The sequence below is a fragment of the Fundulus heteroclitus genome, chromosome 23, assembly GCF_011125445.2.
Source record: "Fundulus heteroclitus isolate FHET01 chromosome 23, MU-UCD_Fhet_4.1, whole genome shotgun sequence".
Lineage (NCBI taxonomy): Eukaryota > Metazoa > Chordata > Actinopteri > Cyprinodontiformes > Fundulidae > Fundulus > Fundulus heteroclitus.
In genome coordinates, this window is record NC_046383.1 from 23,013,633 (window position 1) to 23,036,340 (window position 22,708).

At 40.6% G+C, this 22,708-nt stretch overlaps 1 protein-coding gene across 1 annotated transcript; it reads right to left on the reverse strand.

The window, feature by feature from the left end:
• Positions 1-3,393: 3,393 nt before the first annotated feature.
• Positions 3,394-7,813, reverse strand: si:ch211-247j9.1 (rho GTPase-activating protein 22). The gene is made up of 2 exons (XM_021310900.2): positions 6,584-7,813; positions 3,394-3,773 (listed from the first exon to the last, which is right to left on the reverse strand). Exons 1-2 carry the CDS (start codon positions 7,528-7,530, stop codon positions 3,536-3,538), a joined length of 1,185 nt encoding a protein of 394 aa, XP_021166575.2. The 5' UTR covers positions 7,531-7,813; the 3' UTR covers positions 3,394-3,535.
• Positions 7,814-22,708: the final 14,895 nt, after the last annotated feature.

Below are 22,708 nucleotides of genomic sequence, written 5' to 3' on the forward strand. Positions count from 1 at the left end.
ATAGGGCATTCCTCAAACAATGTCAAATTACTAAATTTAGACGCATGATGGCCATCTTGTGGTCCTACAAGCAAAGTAGTAATGCTTGAATAGTTTGAGTCAAATAGTGAACAGATCTCATGAATATCTCCTCAACAGACAATAATATGGCTACAACAAAACACCGCTGCTGCATTAGTATGTGCTGGAGTGATATGGTGATTGTGATCATATGAAGGTAGCTTTTTTTCCCCCATTGATTTTCCAAAACCCTGGAGGGTTGCAGAGAAATGTCAGTGTTGGATATAAGCTTGGCTCCAAGAGGACCTTACTGTGGAATATGACCAAAAACACCTAAACGTGGTCTCTATGTTTCCTGGAGCCAACACTTAAACGTCCAGACCTGGAACCAGCGACTGGAGCATTTGGGCAGGTAGGCGACGTTTATTTGGCCTTTTCTCAGCAGCTTTAAAACGTCATACAATCCACGAGGGATGTTCATGTGAGCTTCAGTGTTGCATTTAGTTCACTTGTTATCAAAGACTTTGGGCTTGTTTTTCTCTAAAGTCACTGGTAACTTTTGTGAGTCGGCGGTTGCAGTTTCCAGGGTTTGTTTCTGAACAAACAGTCTCTTCATGGGCTTCTGTTACTGCCGTAACAAACAGAATCTCCGAACGACGAGTCAGGAAGTCCGAGGACAGGAGTGGCTTGGCCGGGCCTGGAGAAGTTTTTTTTTAGACAGAACGCCTTTTTCTGGTTATTGCGCCACGCAACAAGAGCTAAGCTCAACCCCCTACCCTGCGACAACTTTTTTACAAGAAGTAAAAGTCCCAGTGTGTATAAACACCAGCCAAATATGTACATTTGTGATTTTGTTGCTGATCTTCTGCTTCTTTTCATGGATCAAGCTGATTGTTTCTCTCACAGGGATCTTGTGCGTGTGCAGAGGTGTGGAGAGGAGACGGGATCTGAGTGTCTGATTACAGCGGGATGACTGACTGTTTTTAAGTCTATTTTCTGCAATGAGCTCTGTAATAAATTAAAACATAGACCTGTAATAATATGTGTATTTTTTCTTGGTATCAGCTGCAGTTCTACGCAGATTCAGCAGGTTTCTTCCTTGGGTTTGATCCCTTGTGAGAGAGGAGAGGACAGCGTCTCCTACCTTTCATCTAATGCTGCTTTCTTTCTGCTCATTTTGAGTTCTCTACATTTTCAACCAACTACGCTGGGTTTCTCCATTGAAGCAGGTTGAAATGAAGATCCTGGGACACCGTCTTCCAAAATTATTAATACTGTGGTTGTTACCAATGTAATTTGCACTCTTCCTGTCCGACCAGCCAAGAAACCGACTGTCTCGGGGAAAAAACGTGACGTCATTTCAGAACTGCCCCATTTGGAGGAGAAGTGACTCTTGAGAGCTCTTCTGCATTGTTTGACATCTCTCATCGCCTTCTTCAGCCCAGTACCTGACCAATTCAGCACAGTGACACCATGGACATTGAACCTGGTATTGGTACTTTTGGCAGTGTGAGCAGAGGCCAAGTCCTTCAAAATAAAATTAGCATCGTCCATGATGCTTGTCAGCAGAAGGACACATGAGGTGCTCTAAAAATTACCTGGTAGACGACTGCGTTGACTGGACTAGTAGTAAAAGTTGACATGTCTCCCCCAATCATGACTGGAAACATTGGACCTCAACTAGCGTGGATTCTGTGCATCTCCAGTCTTTCTCTAAACTATGGGGTCTTGATTTCCAAACGAAACACAACATTTTTTTTTTTTTGATGACTGAGCCCTTCTTCTCTTTATCCTAGGTAAGTAACATGGTTCTGGTGGTGTCCCTGGTTCTAGAGTGGCCAGACGCAAGGAGTATGCCAGTAAGAAACCTGTGTTCTGGGTGCATCTGGGTGTGGTTGCTAATGAAGCATTTACCCGAGCTGCAATCCCAAACAGTTCCTGGATATTCCATATGTGTTTGCACTATTTTTCTCAACTGTCTTTTCTTCCTCTCAACTTTCCACTAATATGCTTAAATCAAGCACCCTTTGAATAGCCAGCGTCTTTAGCAATGACCTTTTGTGGCTTTCCCTCGTAGTGGAGAGCATAATGACAGTCTGCTGAATAATCTTTAGTCAAGTTGTCATGGCCATAACATCTCTCTGTTTAAAAACTGTTTTAAAAATTGCTCTTATGCATTAGTATTTTAAAGGTGACATATTATACATCCTTTAAAGCATTTAGGATACATCTATGAGCTATACAATGCATGTTTATTACATTTTTTGCACAAAATCATTCACAGATAATGAGATTTCACCTCCCCAGTTTCTCCTGTTCTCAGCTCCTTTCAGAATGAGCTGTTTTTAGGGCTCTGTCACTTTTATGAAACTAAGGTGTAACTAGTATGTGAAAATGGCTGCAAGCAGATGCACGATGGTACAACAGTACATTTTTGACCCTGAGTCAGACCCAGAACCAGAAGAACAAGAGCCTCCTGCTCAACCAGCATGATGCAGCAACAGTTTCTGAAAGGTATGTAGTCCATTCCTACAGGGCTGCCTTAAGGTACATTCACACCAAACACGGACGACTGGAATAGAGCGAGTGATTTACATGTTATCCCTATGTAAAGGCGAGTTCAGGAGCGAATTAACATTACTCAATGTTGCAAACGACACGTTTAGAGTGATGAAAACGGCATAAATTGTGTGAATGAAGCGAAGCAAAACTGAGAATAGAGCAAAGAGAAATTTCGCTCGAGTTCAATCTGCTCTGCTCCGTAAAATCCATGTCTGCCATGGTGAGTTGGACAAACAGGAGGAACCGAATGAATGTCGCTACGTGTCAGGGGGAATTCTTTGCGAGAGAGACGCGAAATGTCCGGTGACCAACGGCAGACGATCAACAGAAACAGCCTCCCTATGGGCTTTTCAATGCAAATTAGCATCCTGCTAACCGTTAGTTGTTGGTATCTTTTCAGCTGTGGTTAAGTTAAGGGAATTGCACGCACATATTTTTGCATGTATTAATGCCAATGTAAAGTTGTGTGTATGATTTATTTCAATAATATTTATAAATTCAATGTAAAATGTGATATAAAAGTCATGTTCAATTTCTGTATGTCACAGTTTTACTTTGCTGGGGTTGCTAGGTGAAGTGGGGTTGCCGATTGTGATGTCATAATCGGGAGGCTTTTGAAACGGCTTGTTTTCTAGACACCAACAAACATTTACTGTTTTAGCACATGGACTGTTTGTAGAAACAGAAGAGACTCAAATGGATGTACAAAAAAAGCAAAAAGTGTTTGTTTTTTTTTTTAGAATAGGTCACCTTTAATTTAAAAAGCTGAATTTTACGATTGTGTGAAATAATCTATACAAGTATTACTTTTTGGTTGGAATTGCTAAAATAAAAATTTCAATAATCAGATTTATTGAGATGCACTTGTTACGGGGAAGAAAATGTTTTCTCGAAAACTAAAATTTCAAAGAAAAGCTCATCTTTAGTCTGTAGAGACCGTTCACGTCATCAATCATGATACATTTAACTTTATTCAAAAACTCTTGACGATGTATTCCGTCTTCTTCGCCTCGTTGTTGAGCTCTCCGAAGGTGTCAAAGAACTGATCCATCTCCCGTTGTAGGGTTGCGTTACGGAGCTCTGCAGCAGCCCGGGCCCTCTCAGACTCCACTATCTTAGCCTGGACCACCTGGTACCAGTGGCGCTGCTGAGAGAGATTCGTCTTCAGGCGAACAACCTCCACCTGCAGCTCCTCGTTTCTTTGCTCCAGGCTTATGACAGGGGAGAGAAAGGGGGGAAAAAAATGTCATGCAAATTATCATTTCAATTTAGAATGCAGATAAAAGCTTCAGCGTTTACTAGCAGTCTCTAGCAGGGTTTTATTATTCAGTGGGAGAAATATTATCAGTTTTAATTCTGCCTAATTTAGTTAGGAGGGAAAAGTGGGTTAACATTTTTTAGCTAAAGAAAATACATGTTAGTCCACCTAATGTATTGACTATTTGTTAAATTTTAAGAAGATTAAATCTAGGTACCAATCTATTTTGGAAAAGATATAATCATAGTAAAATCCTGCAAATTAAATATTCGCCATTAATTGATTATCAGAAATTATGAATATAAGTCTAAGAAAACCAGGAGTGTCAATTTTGGTGGTCAGCAGCACACTGGTGTGGCTAACACAATACCAAGAGAGAAAGAAATCAGCAATGAAAGGACAGATGAAACAAAGCTAGGGAGGTCTGGTAAAAACACAAAACACCCCGTTTGGCAAAAAAAAAAAAAAAAAAAAAAAAACACACAGCATACCGGCACAAAAGCCTCAGCTCTCAAACATGGTGGTGGTCAAACTTTGAGGGGCCTCCCATAAATGTTAACACAGACCATAGGTCTAAAATGTTTAGATTTGTTTGTTGAGAGCGAGAATACTAAGAAAGTTTGTGTCAGCAAAGATGAATTAAAAGATTTGAAACTGTAAATTGGGAAGATTACCTTGTAAAAATACAAACATAAATCTTCATTGTTTGATGCTGTGTTAACATAGTTACAATCTGATGGCACGAGTTTAATCTTTTTTTTGTGTGTGTTTGAGCTCAGTTTGTTCACAAATGCGTCGAAGCAAATAATAAAAACAATCATCCGTTTTAAGATCAGCCATTTAAACATGGCCCCCTCAGATTCCACTGATGTAGGTTAATCCCTGATTTTAAAATAATTATTTTTTGTTTATTGCTGTTTTTTATTTTCCTGTCGTACCAGAGAGTTTCTCCCAGCACTGGGTCACACAGTTTGTAGCTGTTATCTGCAATGGGGGGGAGATGTCTGAGCCCATTTCTGACCCGAATCTAAGGTTTCTACCTTACTTCCTTTTGAGATCGACCTCCAGAAAAAAGGCTAAAAACTTCAGCTGCAGGTGTTTCGAAACATTTGACCCACGGTGCTGTCCTCTTACGCCCCCTGTCAAACTAAAAGAATTGCGACAGCCTCTTGTCTTCGCCGGCTAGTAGCAATGCGTGACCTTACACCGAGACGTGCTCTATCTATATCGGTAATAAATGCGGTATGTGTTGTGTCTAGGTCAGCAGCATGGCCCCTTAAATTAGCTCTCTTTCCAGTGTCATGAGCTGTTTTCTATATGTCAGCAAGTCAGGCTATATGTGTTTTTTTTTCCACTTCACACCAACCAGCTGTTAAAGTCGCTGAAGCACAAACTGCAGCGTTGGATTTGCAGATTGCCCACAAATTGCTGCTTCATTTGCATTAATAAAGGAAGCGTTTGGATCGCAGCCCGTCATCAGAGACCTGTGGGAAAATTTGGGTCTGTGGGCTAAACAGGATGTAGGGTGAAAGTTGGAGTGGACTGCTGGGAAACAAAAACGGCACCCTTTATGGATAGTTACTGTAGGAACATTGTGTCACTAAAATGCACCATAAATCAGCAGTAATTGCAGTATTCAAGTGTGCGTGCAAGTGTTCTCACTGCTTTAGCATTTGCACAGTTTGTTTTGTTTCAGACACTAATTGCCATATGTCTTACTGGGGTTTTACAATCTGTGACAGACAAACCCAAAGTACAAAACAAAAGTGACGTGGAGGAAAAAAAACGACGCACCGTTTTTATTTTGTGAATAAAAATCTTATGAGCAGTTATGAACATTGAAACTAGGCTCCCTTTTACTCTAACATGCTTCAATAAAATCTTATTTAGGATATGACACAACAGAAAATCTCAAATGGCTCTGTTTAATCCAACATCTGGCAACACAAAGAGCACGGCACAACCGCAAACCTACTAAGACTTGGTCGCCCACCCTAAGGTGACAGGCCAGGCAAGGAGGGCATAAATCTGAGAATTAGCCACGTGGTAATTCTGGAGCAGCTGCTGAGATCCACATCACGGGTGGGAGAATCCGATGAAAAACTCTAAGTGTGATGGGAAACTAGCACAGAAAAACCGCCTCCCCCACCGTGAGGCATGGTGGTGGCAGCGTCATGCTGCTGGGATGCTTTTCTTCAGCTGGTCAAAGTTGATGGTGAGAATGGCTGCAGCATTATACGGGACGCCTTTCATAAAAAAAACCCAAACAGAAACTGCAGAAAGACTAGACTGGAGCAGCGGTTCACCTCTAAACCTGCAGCCAGAGCATGTCCCATCCAGGGTCCGCACCTCAATCTAGCTGAGAATCTATAGAGAGGCTTGAAAGCTGTTGTCCATTGACACTGTCCAGCCAATATGCCAGAACATGAGCTATTTTGTAAAGAAAGGGCAAAAAAAAAACTATCTTCAGTGTCAACATGTGCAATGCTGATAGAGACTTATCCCCAAATACTTGCAGCTTTAATTACAGCAGATGGGGTTCTGAATTCAAAGGCTCAGCATGAAAGGACCTTAATACATGAAAACCAGTTATCACCGTCCTTCCAATTCACTACTGTGCACTACTCTATGTTGGTCACAGTAACGTAATGTTAAGTGACGCGAGCAGAAGTAAAAGGAGAACTGTGGTTTTGTAAAAGCACTACAAGCAAACTGACTGTGTGTGTGTGTTTTTTTTTAGCCAAAAATCTTATTTCAAATCACCTGATGATTCGTTCCTCGTACTCTTCCCTCTGCTTGATGATCTGCTGCTGGAGGCCCGTCAGGATGCTGCGAAGAGCACTTGCAGACGGGTCAGCCAGGGGAAGAGGAGGGGGCACCCTCACAGACAGTGGCGTCTCCTTCAAGTGCTGGGTTTCAGCGGGGAGCCACGGATCCTGGCGCTTTGCGTGGCACGGCGGCGGAGAACCCTCCCTGACGCGATGTTGCGGAAGTGACGGCACGCAGGATCCAGAGTCCAGCTCCGGCTCCCGCCTCTCGTCTTGGTCTGGGTACTGGTCCGGGTTATGAGAACAACCTTCAGTGAGTCGGTTGTCGCAAGGGGGCCAGAGGTTCTTCTCTTTGCTCAGAGGATCACCCTGCATCAGTCCACGCATGTGTTCAGAGGCCCAGGAAGTGTATGCGTGCTCCTCGAAGGGCTCCTGCGAGTTCATCTCCATGTCGAAGACCTCCACGAAGCCGTCTGGCGCTCCTGTGTCTGTGAGGTTATCGTACAGCGACAAAGCACTGCGATGCTCCTCGCCGTGTGACGGGCAGGGGCTTTGGCTCCGACAAGCCCCATCTTCTGCTTGCCAGTTAACTCCCTGTTGTCCTCCTTCTTTGTTTTTGCTAGAACTGAGCTCTGATTCCCAGGCCTGTCCTCCCAGGCTCCCTCTGCAGCTGCAGTAGCTGCGGTCTGGCCAGGAGCCAGGCTCTCTTCCTCTTCCTCCAGCGACCGTGGTCTGAACCTCGGCCAGAGCTGGGACCAAACCGGGCAGAGGGCTGCTTGGCCCCGGGAGTCTGGTTACTAAAGGACACACAACCCCGTTCTCCGTTTCCTTCTCCCTAGCCCTGTCTCTCTGGCCAAAAGGTGGGCAGTTGTCGTACAGGGGATCCGTGGAGCAGGAGCTGGCTGAGGTGGGGGTCTCAGTCGGCAGACAGGGCAGCTCCATGGTCCAAGCAGGCACATGGGCTTGCAGAGAGCAGTGGACGACCCTTCCCGCTTTCTGTCTGCGGTAAAACTGGGATTAAAAACCGGGATTGTGGATTTGTGTACCCGGCATGGAGCTTCCCTGCGCCAGGTTCTTGATGCTCCAGGAGGAGGAGGAGGAGGAGGAGGAGGAAGGAAGGTGCAGGAGCAGCTGCTCCCCTCTCTGCTCTGCCTTTGAAGACAGTGTTGGACAGGTTATGGTGCGGGTGTTGCCACCAGGGACCGTGTGTGGGTCTTTAAGCAGGACTGACATCAGCTGTTACTTTAGCACAGCTCCTGGGGGAGGAACCAGGGTGTAATATGGTCCGGCTCATTCCTGAAGACAGTCACACATAACTGAGACCACAGAAATAGATGCTGGTTGTGGGCACAAAGTGTGAAACGCAGACAATAAATCTGTATAAGATGTTGAGGCAGTAAGATGTGACACAAACCTGCGTGGTCATAGATTTGTGCTCCTCTAACTTTAGCCATCTTTCCTTATGACTTGCCGAGGTAAACTGAGCTGTCTATGAAGTAGCTGGGCTATTAAGGTTTGTACCTGAGTTTTTCATTATGAAGATTTGTGAAGTTTCTGTCCTCAGAAAGAATGAGAAATTGTTGATTATAATTTCTCATTCTCATTGAGGACAGAAACCTCACAAATCTTTTCCTCCTCTGCATATTAATTTCATTTTCATAATTTTGGTTGTTTCTCTAACTAGTTTTCATATACACAGTTAGCTATAAAGATTAAAACCTATTGAGATACAAAGACAGTGTTTTTCGAAAATATAGACATATATATATATATATATATATATATATATATATATATATATATATATATATATATATATATATATATATATATATCTCCATCCATCCATCCATTTTCTTACCAGCTTAATCCCTCATGGGGTCGTGCGGGTTGCTGGTGCCTATCTCCAGTATTCAAGGAGAGAGAGGTGGGGTACACCCTGGACAGGTCGCCAGTCTGTCACAGGGCAACACAGAGACAAACAGGACAAACAACCATTCACGCACACCTAAGGACAATTTAGAGAGACCAATTAACCTAACAGTCATGTTTTTGGACTGTGGAAGGAAGCCGGAGTACCCAGAGAGAACCCACGCATGCACAGGGAGAACATGCAGAAAGACCCAGGGTTGGATTTGAACCCAGAACCTTCTTGCTGCAAGGCAACAACCACTGCGCCACTGTGCAGCCCATATATATATATATATATATATATATATATATATATATATATATATATATATATATATATATATATACACAGAGAGAGAGAGAGAGAGAGAGAGAATGTGACAAGGACAAGGATCAATACATTTAGTTTTGGTTGCATTGTATCATTTTGTTTAAGATTTCTTTCCTTTAAATACTAGATCAAAAGATGCACTAAACCTTGCCGTCATAAGGGACGTTCATAGATCAATTTCTTCTTGGTTTCACTTTAATTAAACATTTCTTCAGCAATATTTTTTTTGTTTTAAACAGCAGATTCTGAGGATGACTCTGAAACTTTGGTTTTTGGTTCGAACAATTTAAAAACTAAGCAGATCATATGGCAAAATTTAACATAAACAACTCATTTTGTCATGAATTTTGAAGCAAGGAGGAAATGCAACGTCACAAGTTCAGTGAACAGTGTTTAGAAAACCACAAGGGGGCGCTGTAGACAACAACATGAACATTTATGGGATGAGCATAACTTCTTAAAACTGGTCTCAGGCAGCTGTTTTATGTTGCATCCTCTTTTATGACAGGATGCACGTTTTGGCTCTCTAAATTAATATTTTTAGAGCTCCTGCTCTAAAGCACAGGCACATTTTTGGTTTCTGCTTGTTTAAGGAATTGAAAATGAAAAAATGTGTTGGCAATAAAGGACACGATGACTGAAAACATGTTCACATCAGTCAATTTATATTTTGCACTCTTTTCATCCAACCACCTACAGATGGCAGCCCACTTTGCACCGGACCTCACAGTTCACACCTACAGAGGAAAGTGCTTATCCGTCATTTCTGAGATGCCACTGGAGTGTCTGTCCAATCCAAGATGCCTGCATACTGCATCTCTGCTACCATTGTCCCAGCACTGGCGATTAAAAACCCTGTTTTATCCGCCTATATTTAACTCACCCTGCGTCCTTCAAGGCTTCACAGAGGGAAGAGGTATCTTTTTTAAATCTGCAGTGCAGGAAATGCAGTTTAATGTAGCCCCTTTCTGCATATCAACAGCCATTACCATAGCATTCTGATAAAAAGGGGATCTGTAGAGTCTGACTCTGCTGTTAACAGTAAGGCCCAAAATACTCTGACATATCCCCAGTGATATGACCGTGACCCCGTATTTGTCATTTAACAAAGGAAAGCTGAAATCCCATCCTTCCCTCATCATCACCCTCAGACCCCGAAACTGATCCCCACTTGATCTCCAGCCTCCCTTGAGGACCTCTCCTCTGCTCCATCCTTCTCCGCTTCCTGTTCGTCTGCGTAGTTGTTTGTTGTCATGACAACAGAATCCATGGTAACAAGGTCCCCATGGTGCTAAATAATAAAGGTGGATGTGCTGGCAGTACCTAGGGGGGTCTCTGTGACTGTTTAAGAAAGTGTCTTGATGGAGAGTAATTGAGCAGGGGCTTCGTTAACAGGAGACAGAGTATGTGACAGGCTAAGGCTCCAAGGGCAACCACTGTTTTTTTTATCTTTTCTTTCTTTTTTCTTTGAACAGTTGAATATTCAGACCATGCCACATAATCATAAAAAAAGATGACAAGTTGAGTGACCATAAGTAGAGTGAGCTTAAAAAGAGGTCAGGCTTATAGAAAAAAGAAAATATTCTGTAGTGACATAAAAAAGGTGAACAGGCAACGTTGCTGCGTGTGTGCTTTTGCAAGTGCAGCACCATCTAATGTACGTCTGACTCTACAAATAAGTTGATTTTCATAGATCCATGTTCATTGATTGCTCTCTCTTTGATAAAAAAAATGACTTTATGGATTATTTCTGTTTGCTTGGAGGCATTCAGTGTGTCTGCTCTTTCACAGAGAAATCTCAGAGTAAACACATTGCAGTAAATGTATCTCAATGTATTTTTTGTTGTATATCAAAAAACTATTTTGAAATAACAAAAGAAGTTAGATTTGATTGATTTACTCTATCTTGTTCTAAACTTAGCTTTTATACAGAATTATCATAAAAAAGCTATCTATAGTTGCAGCAAATACTTTTGTAAAATAAGCTTTCACGTCAGATACTTCAAGAGGCAAGGCCCTATCACACACTATGTATTATTGGCTAATGCTGCCCACATCTGATAGTAAAGACACAATGAAAAAGGAATGGGGGAGGGGCTGTGATAATATTTGGCAGAAGTTTAGGGCATCTTTCCATGTAAGCAAGAGAAGCCTGAACCCCCCTAGGTCTTGTTGAAAAAAAAAAACACAATGATAATTGGAGGTGAAAGGGGAGGAGGACGATGGCAGGATTTCACACGTAGAAGCTCCAGAAAGAGAAGTGTTTTATACTAAGGCGTGAAATTGGAGCGAGAAGGGGTTTTCCCAAATTTTTATTATTTTACAATTCCACAATAGTGTCACATTGTGGTTGATGGAGGACTCAAGTGCAGAGTGTGGTAGTGCCAAAAACTGACATTTTGATAATCAAAGAAGAAACCCTACACAGCTATAGAGAGCACGAAATCAACAGAAAAAACCCACAATAAGCTGTGTAAACCAGGGAGCTTGTATACAGAGGGACGTGTGGAGAATCGTTGAGCAGAAACAGGTAGGAACAGATGGAGATGGGAAACAGCTAAAATGATATGATACCATTTACTTTATTGATGAGACAAGTGCTAGTAATAATTAGAGTTATTGTACAGATCGATGGCATGTGGCAGGAAAGATTTCCTGTACCTGCAGCGGAGCTGTTGTTGTCTGTTGGAGAAGGTGCTCCACTGCCTGCCCAGTGTGGGATGAAGGGAGTGGTCCGGGGTGTCCATGATGGATGACTGTCATAAAGTACCTGCGGAATAGCTCCTTTGAGTATCTAGGTCAACACAGTCTCAAAAGTCTCCAGTCTGAGACCAATCACAGAGCCAACCTTCTTGATGATCTTATCCAATCTGTGGGTGTCTCTGACTCTGATGCTGCAGTCCAAATGGAAATAGCTTCTTCATAATTGGAGTGAAGCGCTGGAAGGATGGCAGTAAAACGGAACAGGTTGTTGAAAGAAGAAATATACTTACAAAAATAGTTTCTTGAGTATAACAACTTTTGTTATTGTTTTTCTAAATATTCCAAAAACTGTCATTATCTCCGTCAGCAAAATGTTTTTTTATCGACCCTAAACTCTGGTTTTCTTCATTCTCTAACAACTACTAACAAAATATGAAAGACATATAGTCCTTTTTTTTGATTTATTCACAATAATGTACAATCAATCAAAATCCAGCCAAGGCTGAGAATTGGTACATGTCCTGTATAATTTTTGATTTAAAGGTACTTATAAACGAGGCTGCTATCTGATAAAAAATTATGTTTCCACCAATGTTGGAATACCCTAAAATGCCCCTAATCTGGAATCAGACCACACTTTATTAACCTCATTACTAGGGCAGCAACAACGATTAGATAAAATCGATACAAATTGACAATGAAGGGGTGTCGTGTGAAAGAACTGAAACCGAGACAATCGAAAGGAGAGAACAGAATTAGTAAATGCAGGTATAGAGAAAGAGCAAAAATGATCAAAAGCACACAAAATCCTCCCAAAAAAATTGACCTATGGATTCTTGATCAAATATTTGAAATTTCTGATGCAGATGGTATTTATTATCCTCTGGTGACGTGTGTTCTGTTGAGTTGTAAATTGTAATAATTATTTGACCATGCCACTTCAACCAGGTTAATTACCAAATATTCAGCATACTGTAAACAGTATACTTTACTGTACATCATACTTTATTATACTGTACATTATACAACAGTACATTTAACTGTCCTTGGCATACCCCCAAAAATTGCTCTCAAAAAATCTCTTCCCCTGTTCTTGAGAGAAATTAACCACCTCTTCATTACAGGAACTGTGGAGGTGGTCCTAAACCCCATTTCTACAAAAGAGCCCACCAATTATATGTTGTTCAGATGCGTTAAGTCTTTTACTCTGTTTCTCACAACAACTCTCTCATTATTATGCTAACTGAGAGCTAAGTAGTGCTTGCGAGCGTTTGTGCATTTCAAATGCTGCTTGACGGTTGTGGCGCTTCACAAATATGCACTGAGTATTCTGAATACATACCTAGGAATAATCAGTACTCCTTCCTTCGCATAAATCAACACCAGCAGGATACACCTGAAAACACATCTGAGTCTGAACGGATGAGCAACATGATGAAAACATCTCCTGTTCTCATAACACAGGTGATTGTAAATGTAACCCGCTTCCAGTTGTATGCATGTCAGAATCGAGCAATGAAAATTCAGCAACTGTAATCTGAGTTATGTTTCTGGTGCAAATAGACTTCAATCCAATCATTTGGTCTTGGATTTGTGTGGTGTTCATTGTTTTGGCTTCATAACATGGTTATTACAACATACATTTCCCAATGAACTGCCATGATTACTGAGCTTTTTTTTACTTTGCAAATCACAAAAATTACCTAAATGATTGCATTCTAAGGTTAGTAGCTAAGAAAGAATTTGCCAACATTATTTAAATCTACTTATTCAGCTAAAGTGGCATTACATTTATCAACATAAAGAATTTCCCATTTACTACATAGTGAATGAAAAATTTACAAAAGTATTTTCAACTCTAGTATGAAATGTCTGACTACAGTGGCCTGCAAAATGTTCTGCTTGTTTAAGGATTTTACAGTCTATGCTGCTCACAGTAAACTTCTTAAGTGTTCACAGCATGCTAGTGGTTATCTGGGTTCTGATCTGATCATAAATCATTAACACTGTCTCTGCTGATGTCTGTTTGCACACATTTTTGCTTTTACAATCATACATATTGCATATTTTCTAAATTGGCAGCTGTCTTTTCCTCTGTTTCACGTGATACAGTTTAATGTTTGTTACTGGTCTCACAACTAGTGTCGGTTTTGATGTGTTTATTATGTTTTTTCGAGATGTGAAGCACTTTAAACCGCCTTGCTGCTGAAATGTGCTTTATAAATAAACTTGACTTGATTTAACCCAATATTGCATTTCTCATCTGATCATCATTAGTTTCTCAGACACTAAGGTGCACTTGCACAGACCTTAGTACTCGCAGATGTATAATCATGCATATTGCATATTTTTCTCACATCATTGTATAAATCGGCTGCTGTATTTCCCTCTGTTTAACTGGAAGTTTTAATTTTTTAACTGAATATACCAAATTATCTTATTATCAATAATTGTGTAATACCTACTTTGGTTTTTACTTTTATTTTGGCCTTTATGGTCAATGTATTCTCTGTTGCTTTAGAACTAACTTTAGATTAGCTGTTTTTCATTACTGGTTCAGTGTGTAACTGTCTAATGTGTCTTTGTCACACCAAAATGTATTTTATAAAAATTAACGTGATGCGAAAGTGTGCGGTAATCCACACAAACTTTTGACAGCCGCGGCAACTTTTTCAATGGACAATAACAAACCACAAAGTACTAAAATTCAGTCCAAATACATTAAATAAAACTGAATAAAATTAGATTTCAAAGTCAAACAAAATTGTGGAGATTTTACATACGTAATCTGGGGCCTTGTTGTTTATTTATTTTTTGTTTATTTTGGACTTTTCTGGATTTTTCTTGGATCAGCCTTCACCTCTAAGCCATCATCTAATCAGCTTAGTCTCACTTGTGCCACCACTCTCCTCTAGATCAGCTCCACCTGTTGCTACTAATTACAGTCAACTCAGCTGGCTCACCTGTCTCTATATGTGTCACAGTGGAGTGGCGTTTAAGGACCTGAATTGACTTTCTACAATTTTCTCCAGTAATTTACTGAGAAAAAACAGCTTTGAAATCGGCCGTTCGTCACAAGCACCGCTGCCATCGAGATTGAGTTTCTTCAGTAGTGAAGTAATCTCAGCAGACCTAAAATAAGATAGGACATAACCTTGCCTTAATGAGCTGTTAATGATTGAAAACAAAGAAGGACCAATGCTGGTGAGACTCCCAGACAAACAGAGGGAGGTAGAATCTCTAGAGAACATGATGAGGGCTTAATTTTGCCAATAAATAAAAACAGTCAAGTGCAATTGTTGCAAAAGAAGTAAAGGATTTTATATTTCAAATCCATTCCCTTGTTCACAAAATAATTAAGAAATGTTGCAGTCATCACCTGAAAGCATCATAGCATTCTGAGGTGGAGGGGAAACAATACTATTAATGGTGTAAAATAATACCCTAGGATTATTCTTGCTACAACTTATTAGATTTCTGAAATAACAGGATCTAGCCTCTTTCACTCCCTCATTATAAGAAAAAATAAGCTCTTTAACGTGCTCACGTTAAACCAGTTGACTTTCACTGTCTTTTTGATTGTGGAAGTAGAAGGCCTCGAGTCTGATTATTTAACCAGAGAGAGGAAGAAATAAAAGAAGCACGGACGATTTTTTATGGAGCAACCTGATTAAGAATGACAAGGCAGTGGTCATTAAAGGAATTTAAAAGGAGCTCAACATTGTCATCAGGATAAGATGTAAGATTAAAAAGAGAAGAAAACTTAAAAACGATAGCATCATCAATAATGCGCCTGTGCTTAACACAAATTTGAGTAGAAGTCTTTGGATACTGTGACAAAAAATGAAAGTGATTTATGGTCACCAAAGACAATATCTTTAATATGCAAATGAGTTACACCATAAAGGAAGACCAAGTCCAAGATGTGCCCTGCAGAATGATTGGGCCATTTACCTGTTGAAGAAAGTTAAATGAGTCCATGATCCCGAGAAACTCCTTAGTAGTGATATTTGATGAGTCTTCGGCATGAATATTAAAGTCTCCGAGAATAATGATATGACCTAATTTAATTGTGGAAGATAAAAACTCTTGAAAGCCAGACAGAAAAGACACAGCAGACCCAGAGAGGCAATACATTAAAATCCCCTATACAGGCTGAGCTCGTCCAATTTTGATTGTAGTCATCTCAAAAGAACTATACGATTTTGAGGAAATTATCAAACTTTTTCTTCGTAAAACTACCACTTGTCCCACCTCCCCTGTGGGAAATCCTCGTTGTGGAGAAGAATGAACAATCTCCCGGACACACAAGTACCACTTAATTATAACCCCAATTTGAGACTATTTTCAGTGCATTTTACTGGAGACTGTTTCCTGAACATGGATGAATTCAAGTCAGGGTTTTTGAACAAACTGATTTTGAAAAAAGTTCTGGACCACCACTGAAGGTGGTATTTCATTTCTAAATGCTGTCAAATGTAAGGATGGCATGTTTGAAACTGTAAAATCAGGGTGAGTGACCAGCTGTGCAGCACGCTCTCCGTCCCAGTCCTGTGTGCGTCTTTATACTTCGGCCCCACTGTGTGGATAATGAATTGCGCCGCCAGGTTAAAGCCTTTGGTCAGCTTGGCCTCACCTGTCCAACATCCTGCAACACAAATACTTCCACTATCAATAATACCATAATATGGGTTTGTGATAGAGTGTTGTGCCAAGAAGAGAGGTGTGGAGTGGGGGTGGGGTGAGTTTTTTTTTTACCAGTTTCCCAAATATGGTCGTAGACAATCAGAGGATGGCTTCCAGTTACATAAACGTTGACCCAATTACAGAACGTAAACAGAGATATGACAGGAATCATACTGTTGAAATGGCACTGTCTATAAATTAATTCACTTTTGTGACTAGAAAGCATTTTCATTTATATAATCTGAAAATAGCATAATTATCCTCATCATAGTTGTGTGAGGAACAGCATTACTGCAGGCTCTGTGAGCGGTGGCCGACTCAAGGATTGCTTGGACATGTGGCGGGTGCCTTCGGGGCTTTTATACTGATTTGCATATCCAGGGACAGGGAGGCTCAAGATACATTCAATTCAATTACATTTTGTTTATACAGCGCCAATTCACAACACATGTCATCTCGAGGCACTTTACAAAGTCAATGAAATCATCCAGATTGGTCAAAAAGTTTCCTATCAAAGGAAACCCAGCAGATTGCATTGAGTCTTGAGAAGCAGCATTCAGTCCTCCTGAAAGAGCGTAGAGCCACAGGGTCATCTGCATTGTCGATGGCTTTGCAGCAATCCCTCATACTGAGCATGCATGAAGCGATGGTGGAGAGGAAAACTCCCCTTTAACAGGAAGGAAAACCTCCAACAGAGGTGACCTTTGAAAACCTAATATTCAATTCAATTCTTTTTTACACTCATAGCCTCTTTAAAAACAAGCTGCAGTTCAAACTTTCAGGTCTTAGTGTTAGCGTGCTAATGTTCGTGTTGCTCTACTAAGAAAGGATTTTCTAACATTAGTACTTACAGAACCCTTTTACTACTAAAAACCCTTGTGATGACTTGAAGAGTCGTGAGATGACATGAATGGACTATACCAGGTAAAGAATTACAGATGCAATTTTAAACAAATGACTGCCAAAAAACAGCTGAGTAAGCACTTGAAAATAACCAGATAAATAAAACTCAAACAATCCATCTCATGTGCTGGTAGAATCTATTTTATTTTCTGTTGTATTTCATCAGTTTTTCTAAAGGGTTTACACGAAGTCTAAACTGTTTTAAAGCAGCACTGTGTAACGTTTAGCCTCCAGGGCACACAAGACCAATAACTTTCAAGTTGTGCGCTGGTGAAGGCCACTTGCAGCACTGCAGTGTCGCAAAATTAAACAGTCTCCGTGTTCTGAATCTCATAGCGGACCCCTTTGGACCAGCAGATTGAGAAGTCATGGACAAAACCACATTAACGCCTCTAGAATATCGTCAAAGTCTCCCATTGATACAGGGAGAGGAAGAGGCAGATCCAGGGATAGAGGGAGAGGGAGGGGGAGCTCCAGAAGCCATGGAAGAGAAGAACAAGGCAGAGAACAGGCTCAATCATCTGATTATGAAAGACTGCAGAAACCTCAACTGAAGAGAAGAGCTGACAGGCTGATTGTGAACTATACTTACAATAATAATAATATTTATAATAATAATAAAAATAATAACCATGACCATGGCAAACTTTGACTCGAGGATGAGAAAAATGAAAGCAGGTAACATTAGCTCTCGTGTTTAACGGGAGCTCAGACTGCCGTAAAGCGACGCTCTGGGTCATATGACCAATTCAGAGCCGGATCCACACCTCTCAAGTCACATAGCTGGGTTTTTGAGAAGGGCAGCCTGCACTGAGCGTCCGTACGTGCCAAGTGCTGTATATAGTGCAATGATCTGGTTTGAAGGTGAACCCGGAATAGAACCAAAACTCTGCTATGTTGATTACTGATTTATTTGAGGGATGATGAGGAGTGGGGAACAGACAGGCTACTAAACAGAGTCCAACAGAAGGTAAGGCAAAACATCCAGGCAACAACTTGTACGGGAGCAGGTGAACAGAACTGGGCAAAAACAGACAGAACAGGGTCAATCAAACAGAAACAAGGTGCTGGGAGCTCTTACCAGGTACGGGACGGAGTGCATGAAAGAATGAGAGACGAACCGACGACTAGCTGAGGAGGAAGTGAGGCTTAAATAAACAGACTAACAGGTGAGCGGAGTGAAAGACTAATTAACCAAAGGTGGAAGCAATTACAGAACTGGGGAAAAAAACAAAACCCAAGGACAATAATAATAACAAATCGCCGCACTAAAATCGGAACTAATACAGAAAACCGATAATGAAAATAATCAACAGCCTAAACATAACTCAATAATCTAGAATGCAAATAAACCAAGAGGCAGGAAAATACTAAACCAACAAATAAATGTGAACCAGAACAGAATATAAAATAAACAGGCTAAACCGGACTTCAGAACTTAAAAACACAAAGTAACCATAAGGCAAGGACCGAGTCATAAACAGAAACCAAGACAGAATATTACATGTAGACCTAAAAAAATCATCATTAAAATATCTCATTAAGCTAATACTTTGGTCAAAACTTACACAGTGCTGCTTTAAAATGAATTAATTTTAAAACAAACTTCATGTAAAATAATTATTTTAGCCCATGATGTTTCTTGATTTGTATCAAATAAAACAATTTTATTGTCTTTTCTCAAGGTGTACAATCACATGGACATGTGCCGTTTCTTTGTCAGACAAACCCACATAAAGCTGTATATACTGGTTACATGCGTCACTCGTATCCATGCGTGGGTAGTTTTTTTTATTGTTTTTCCTGCTATGCTAAATTGGATTATGTGTCTTTTTTTAATTCTCAATACTGAGACTCAAAATTAAACCTACTGACAGATTTAGCTTCTTCTGTATTTACCCTTTTGCGTCATTGTTTCATTTTAGCTTTTTAAAGTTAACACTTCTTCGTTTGGTAACTAATCTCTCATCTTTGAAGCAGCTGCATAATGTGATTTTTTTTTCACTGATTTAATGTTAATATTTGCAGATTTTTTTAATCACTTTGGCGATTTAAAGGTTACTATGAGAACACTTCTTTTAAAATAGATATGGACAGTAAAGCAGATGCAACAACAACATCTTCACCTACAACATGGACAGCTGCCACCTTCAGACGTTCTCTGATTACTCGGCCATTGTGGGCTGTGTGTCTGAGGGGAACGAGCTGGAGTACCGGTCGGTCATCATGGACTTTGTGGACTGGTGTCATCCAAGTTCACATCCATCATGGACAACACCCTCCACCCCCTGCACCAGACTGTAGAGGAGCTGAGCAGCTCCTTCAGTGACAGACTTAGACATCCTGTCTGTAAAAAGGAGCGTTACCGCAGATCATTCATCCCTGCTGCCATCAGACTTAACAATGCTGCACTATAAATGTGCAATTCTATTTAATACACTGTGCAATAATCTGTGCAATACCCTGTGCAATAATACTGTTAAATAATCTTGTTAAAGAAGCATCTTGAGCTGTAAAGTTATCTCACTACCTCACTGTTGTTCTTTACCTGGTACCACTTAATGTACGTCACTCCATTTGTATATAAGTCGCCTGAATGTATATAAGTCATCCTAAATATCGGCTTTATTTCCCTTGTATTTTTTTTTTTTTTTTGATACGCTGTATATATGTGGACACACTATACCTTATACCTCATGCACCTTTTCCTCCTTTTGGCACCTTCTTTTGTTTATTAAGCTGATGTGTGACAAGTGAATTTCTCCACTGTGAGATCATTAAAGCCTATCTTATCTTATCTGTTTAATTATAGCTCTTGTGTTCAAGCACACACAAACTGTTACACAGCGGTGATGCTAGAGACAGACGTACTCAACTCAAGCTTTATATGAATAGGGAAATTAATAGGAAATGGTACATGTTTTTGGCAAAAGAATTCAACAAAAAGGATAAAATATGTGGTCTAGTAAATAGTTGAAAATGTTGGAAACAAACTGAGGAAAAGGAATGCCCAGCATAAGAAAAGCAGGGGTCTTCCTCTTTGCCCAGCAAATGCAACATTGGTGGTGGTGGTGGTGGTCGGGGGGGAGGGCATACGTGTGAACATCTTGATCTCGATGACCAAGTAAAAGACTACATTTTTCAAGGACTCTTTGAATCCAGCATGAAGCATGATCTGCTGTTTGTCTATCCAGTGACTTTACCGCAACCAAAAATTAAGACTTGCCGCGTGAACCTGGCTGTCTGAGCTTCTGCAAACAACAATCTGAGCAAACGATTTTCAAAGAAGACATGGTATCTCCAATTAAGTCGACAAAGCGTGTTTTTCCCACTGCCTAAGAGGACGGCATTGGAAATTGCAGACACGAGACTGAGCAGATGCTCGCACCGCCGCTCAGCTGAGACCAGCCGCAACGCAACTCATTGGCCCTATCGGACATCTTCCTGTTCATCAGAATGGTTCACGTAAAAGGTTGCGTCCAGGCAGAGAAATTTGGTTGATGATAAAACAATTTCAATATTGTTTATTTCATTGTATTTTAATGCTTGAAGTGTGTAGGGCTGGAGCAGACCTAAAGCAAGCCTAGTCAATCTGAATAAGTAGTTTGAGCATTGATAGTCTGGAAACGTGAGCTCTTTCTGTTTCATTGGTGTTTATCTCTCCTCTCACCAGCCTGCATAACATATGTCCACATGGCCCTCATATTTGTGCTAAATTGTGTCTCTGTAATCTCAGCTCTTAATGCTAAAGCTCTGCTAATGCTAAGACGATGGATCTGCTGTGTCTACTACACAGCTGGTTCTGTTCATGCTGCGATCTGGATGTAGCACACTGCCAGTGGCCACACACACATATATATTTGTTATATCTGGTACTGAAAGGTACGTCTCAGGATTCTCTGCAATGCAACTCTACGCTGTCAGTCGTCGAAGTTACACTGAAATTAGGCCATTACACTGGTTGACATGTAGGTTCCCTTTCCGCACGGTTTCCCCACTGACCCATCCACGTCTGCCCAAATTTTTGCTCCTATTACAGGAGCAGCACACAAACACTCCCATCTCCCCCCTGCAGCCGCACACCTGACCCAAATAATGAACGGCTGCTGGAAGTAAAGTCTGCTAACATGTGAAGAACAGCCAGAAGAAAACACCTGACCCTCTTTATAGGCAAGATAAACACAAAAGTGTTGTTCGGAGGAACTTTCCCAGGCAGACAGACGGGAAAAACAAGATGCTGAACGGCGCTACATGCTAAGCTAACAGTTTGACACGGATGTTGAGAACAACATAAGAAGGCCCTTGAATCTGCATCAACAAACCAGGGTTCTCATTTCTAAAGCTTGCTTATGCACAAAATGTGCGTACATCACTTTCCACACAAACGTTGGAATCTATTTTTTTTTTTTTAAACACTCATTTTGAAGACAGGGGAAACTGGCGGCACAGATGTTAAAGTGGTGAATTGCAGCCAAACTGCATCATGATTCCTCTCAGACGTCCGATCGCACATAAGTCTTTAATCATAGGTCGCCTTCATCATAAGCTATTAAAACTGCAGTATTGTTCATGCTTGCGCTGGTGACACATAATTATACAAAAAAATCTCAAAAAGCCATTTTAAATCTTAAACAAAAGTCCGCACAACATTTAATCTGGGTTTTCTGAAAGTCGATCTGGACGCACAGCTTCAGAAGATTACGGCTGTCTTCCAACATTTAAAACAGCAATCAGGTTTCATTTCTTTTAGTGTGCGTAACATCAACACTTTCACCTCTGATTTACAATTTTAATAAACGGTTCTCTGGTAAATTTTCCCAAAGTTTGTTTGCTATTTCTCTATGGCTGCCATGTCAACATGATGAAAAAAACAGCTGGCCAATTTTTAATACACATTAACATTCAATGAGGTGCTTTGCATCGACCATTTATGGTTGAACCTGGCCGTGTTGAGGGCTAAACATGATGCGGTATCTGGCACACAAACGTTAGAGTACAGCTGTAATCTATGAAGGAAAATTGAGTGCTGGTGTGTGTGTGTGTGTGTGGTTTTATAAATCTGAATGTTTTTTTTGGCAACGACATTTTGTTTTTCTTGCCGTACATACACTTTTAGTATGGATTCTATGCTAAGTTTTATAAATGAGACCCCAGTACATCCCCCTGATCCTGAATTTGACTTAGAGGGGTTGCTCAACAACGCTTCAGCTGCTGTTTCCATGTCTGACATCATCACACAACTGCCATCCGTCGGCCATCTTGTTGCCCATAAAGGTTTTTCGTCACGACCCTCCATCCAATCAGTCACTGTGCCGGCTAGTTAAAATCCAAAAATCAGCTATCCAAAATGTTTCTAATTTCTATTTCTACAAAGAAATTTGGAGATAGATTTTTTTTTCTTAAAATAACATTTCATTTTTCCTTATTTTCTAAATCTGCGAGCCGCGAGAACTGACAAAGACTCCTAGATAGGTGTCAGCGAAAGTCAAGTTGCCTGTTTCTGGTCGCTCAGAAACTAAGAATTTGCACAGGCATGTTTATTCTTATTTTTTAGTTTTGGCTAATTTTCACAGTTCAATAGTTTTC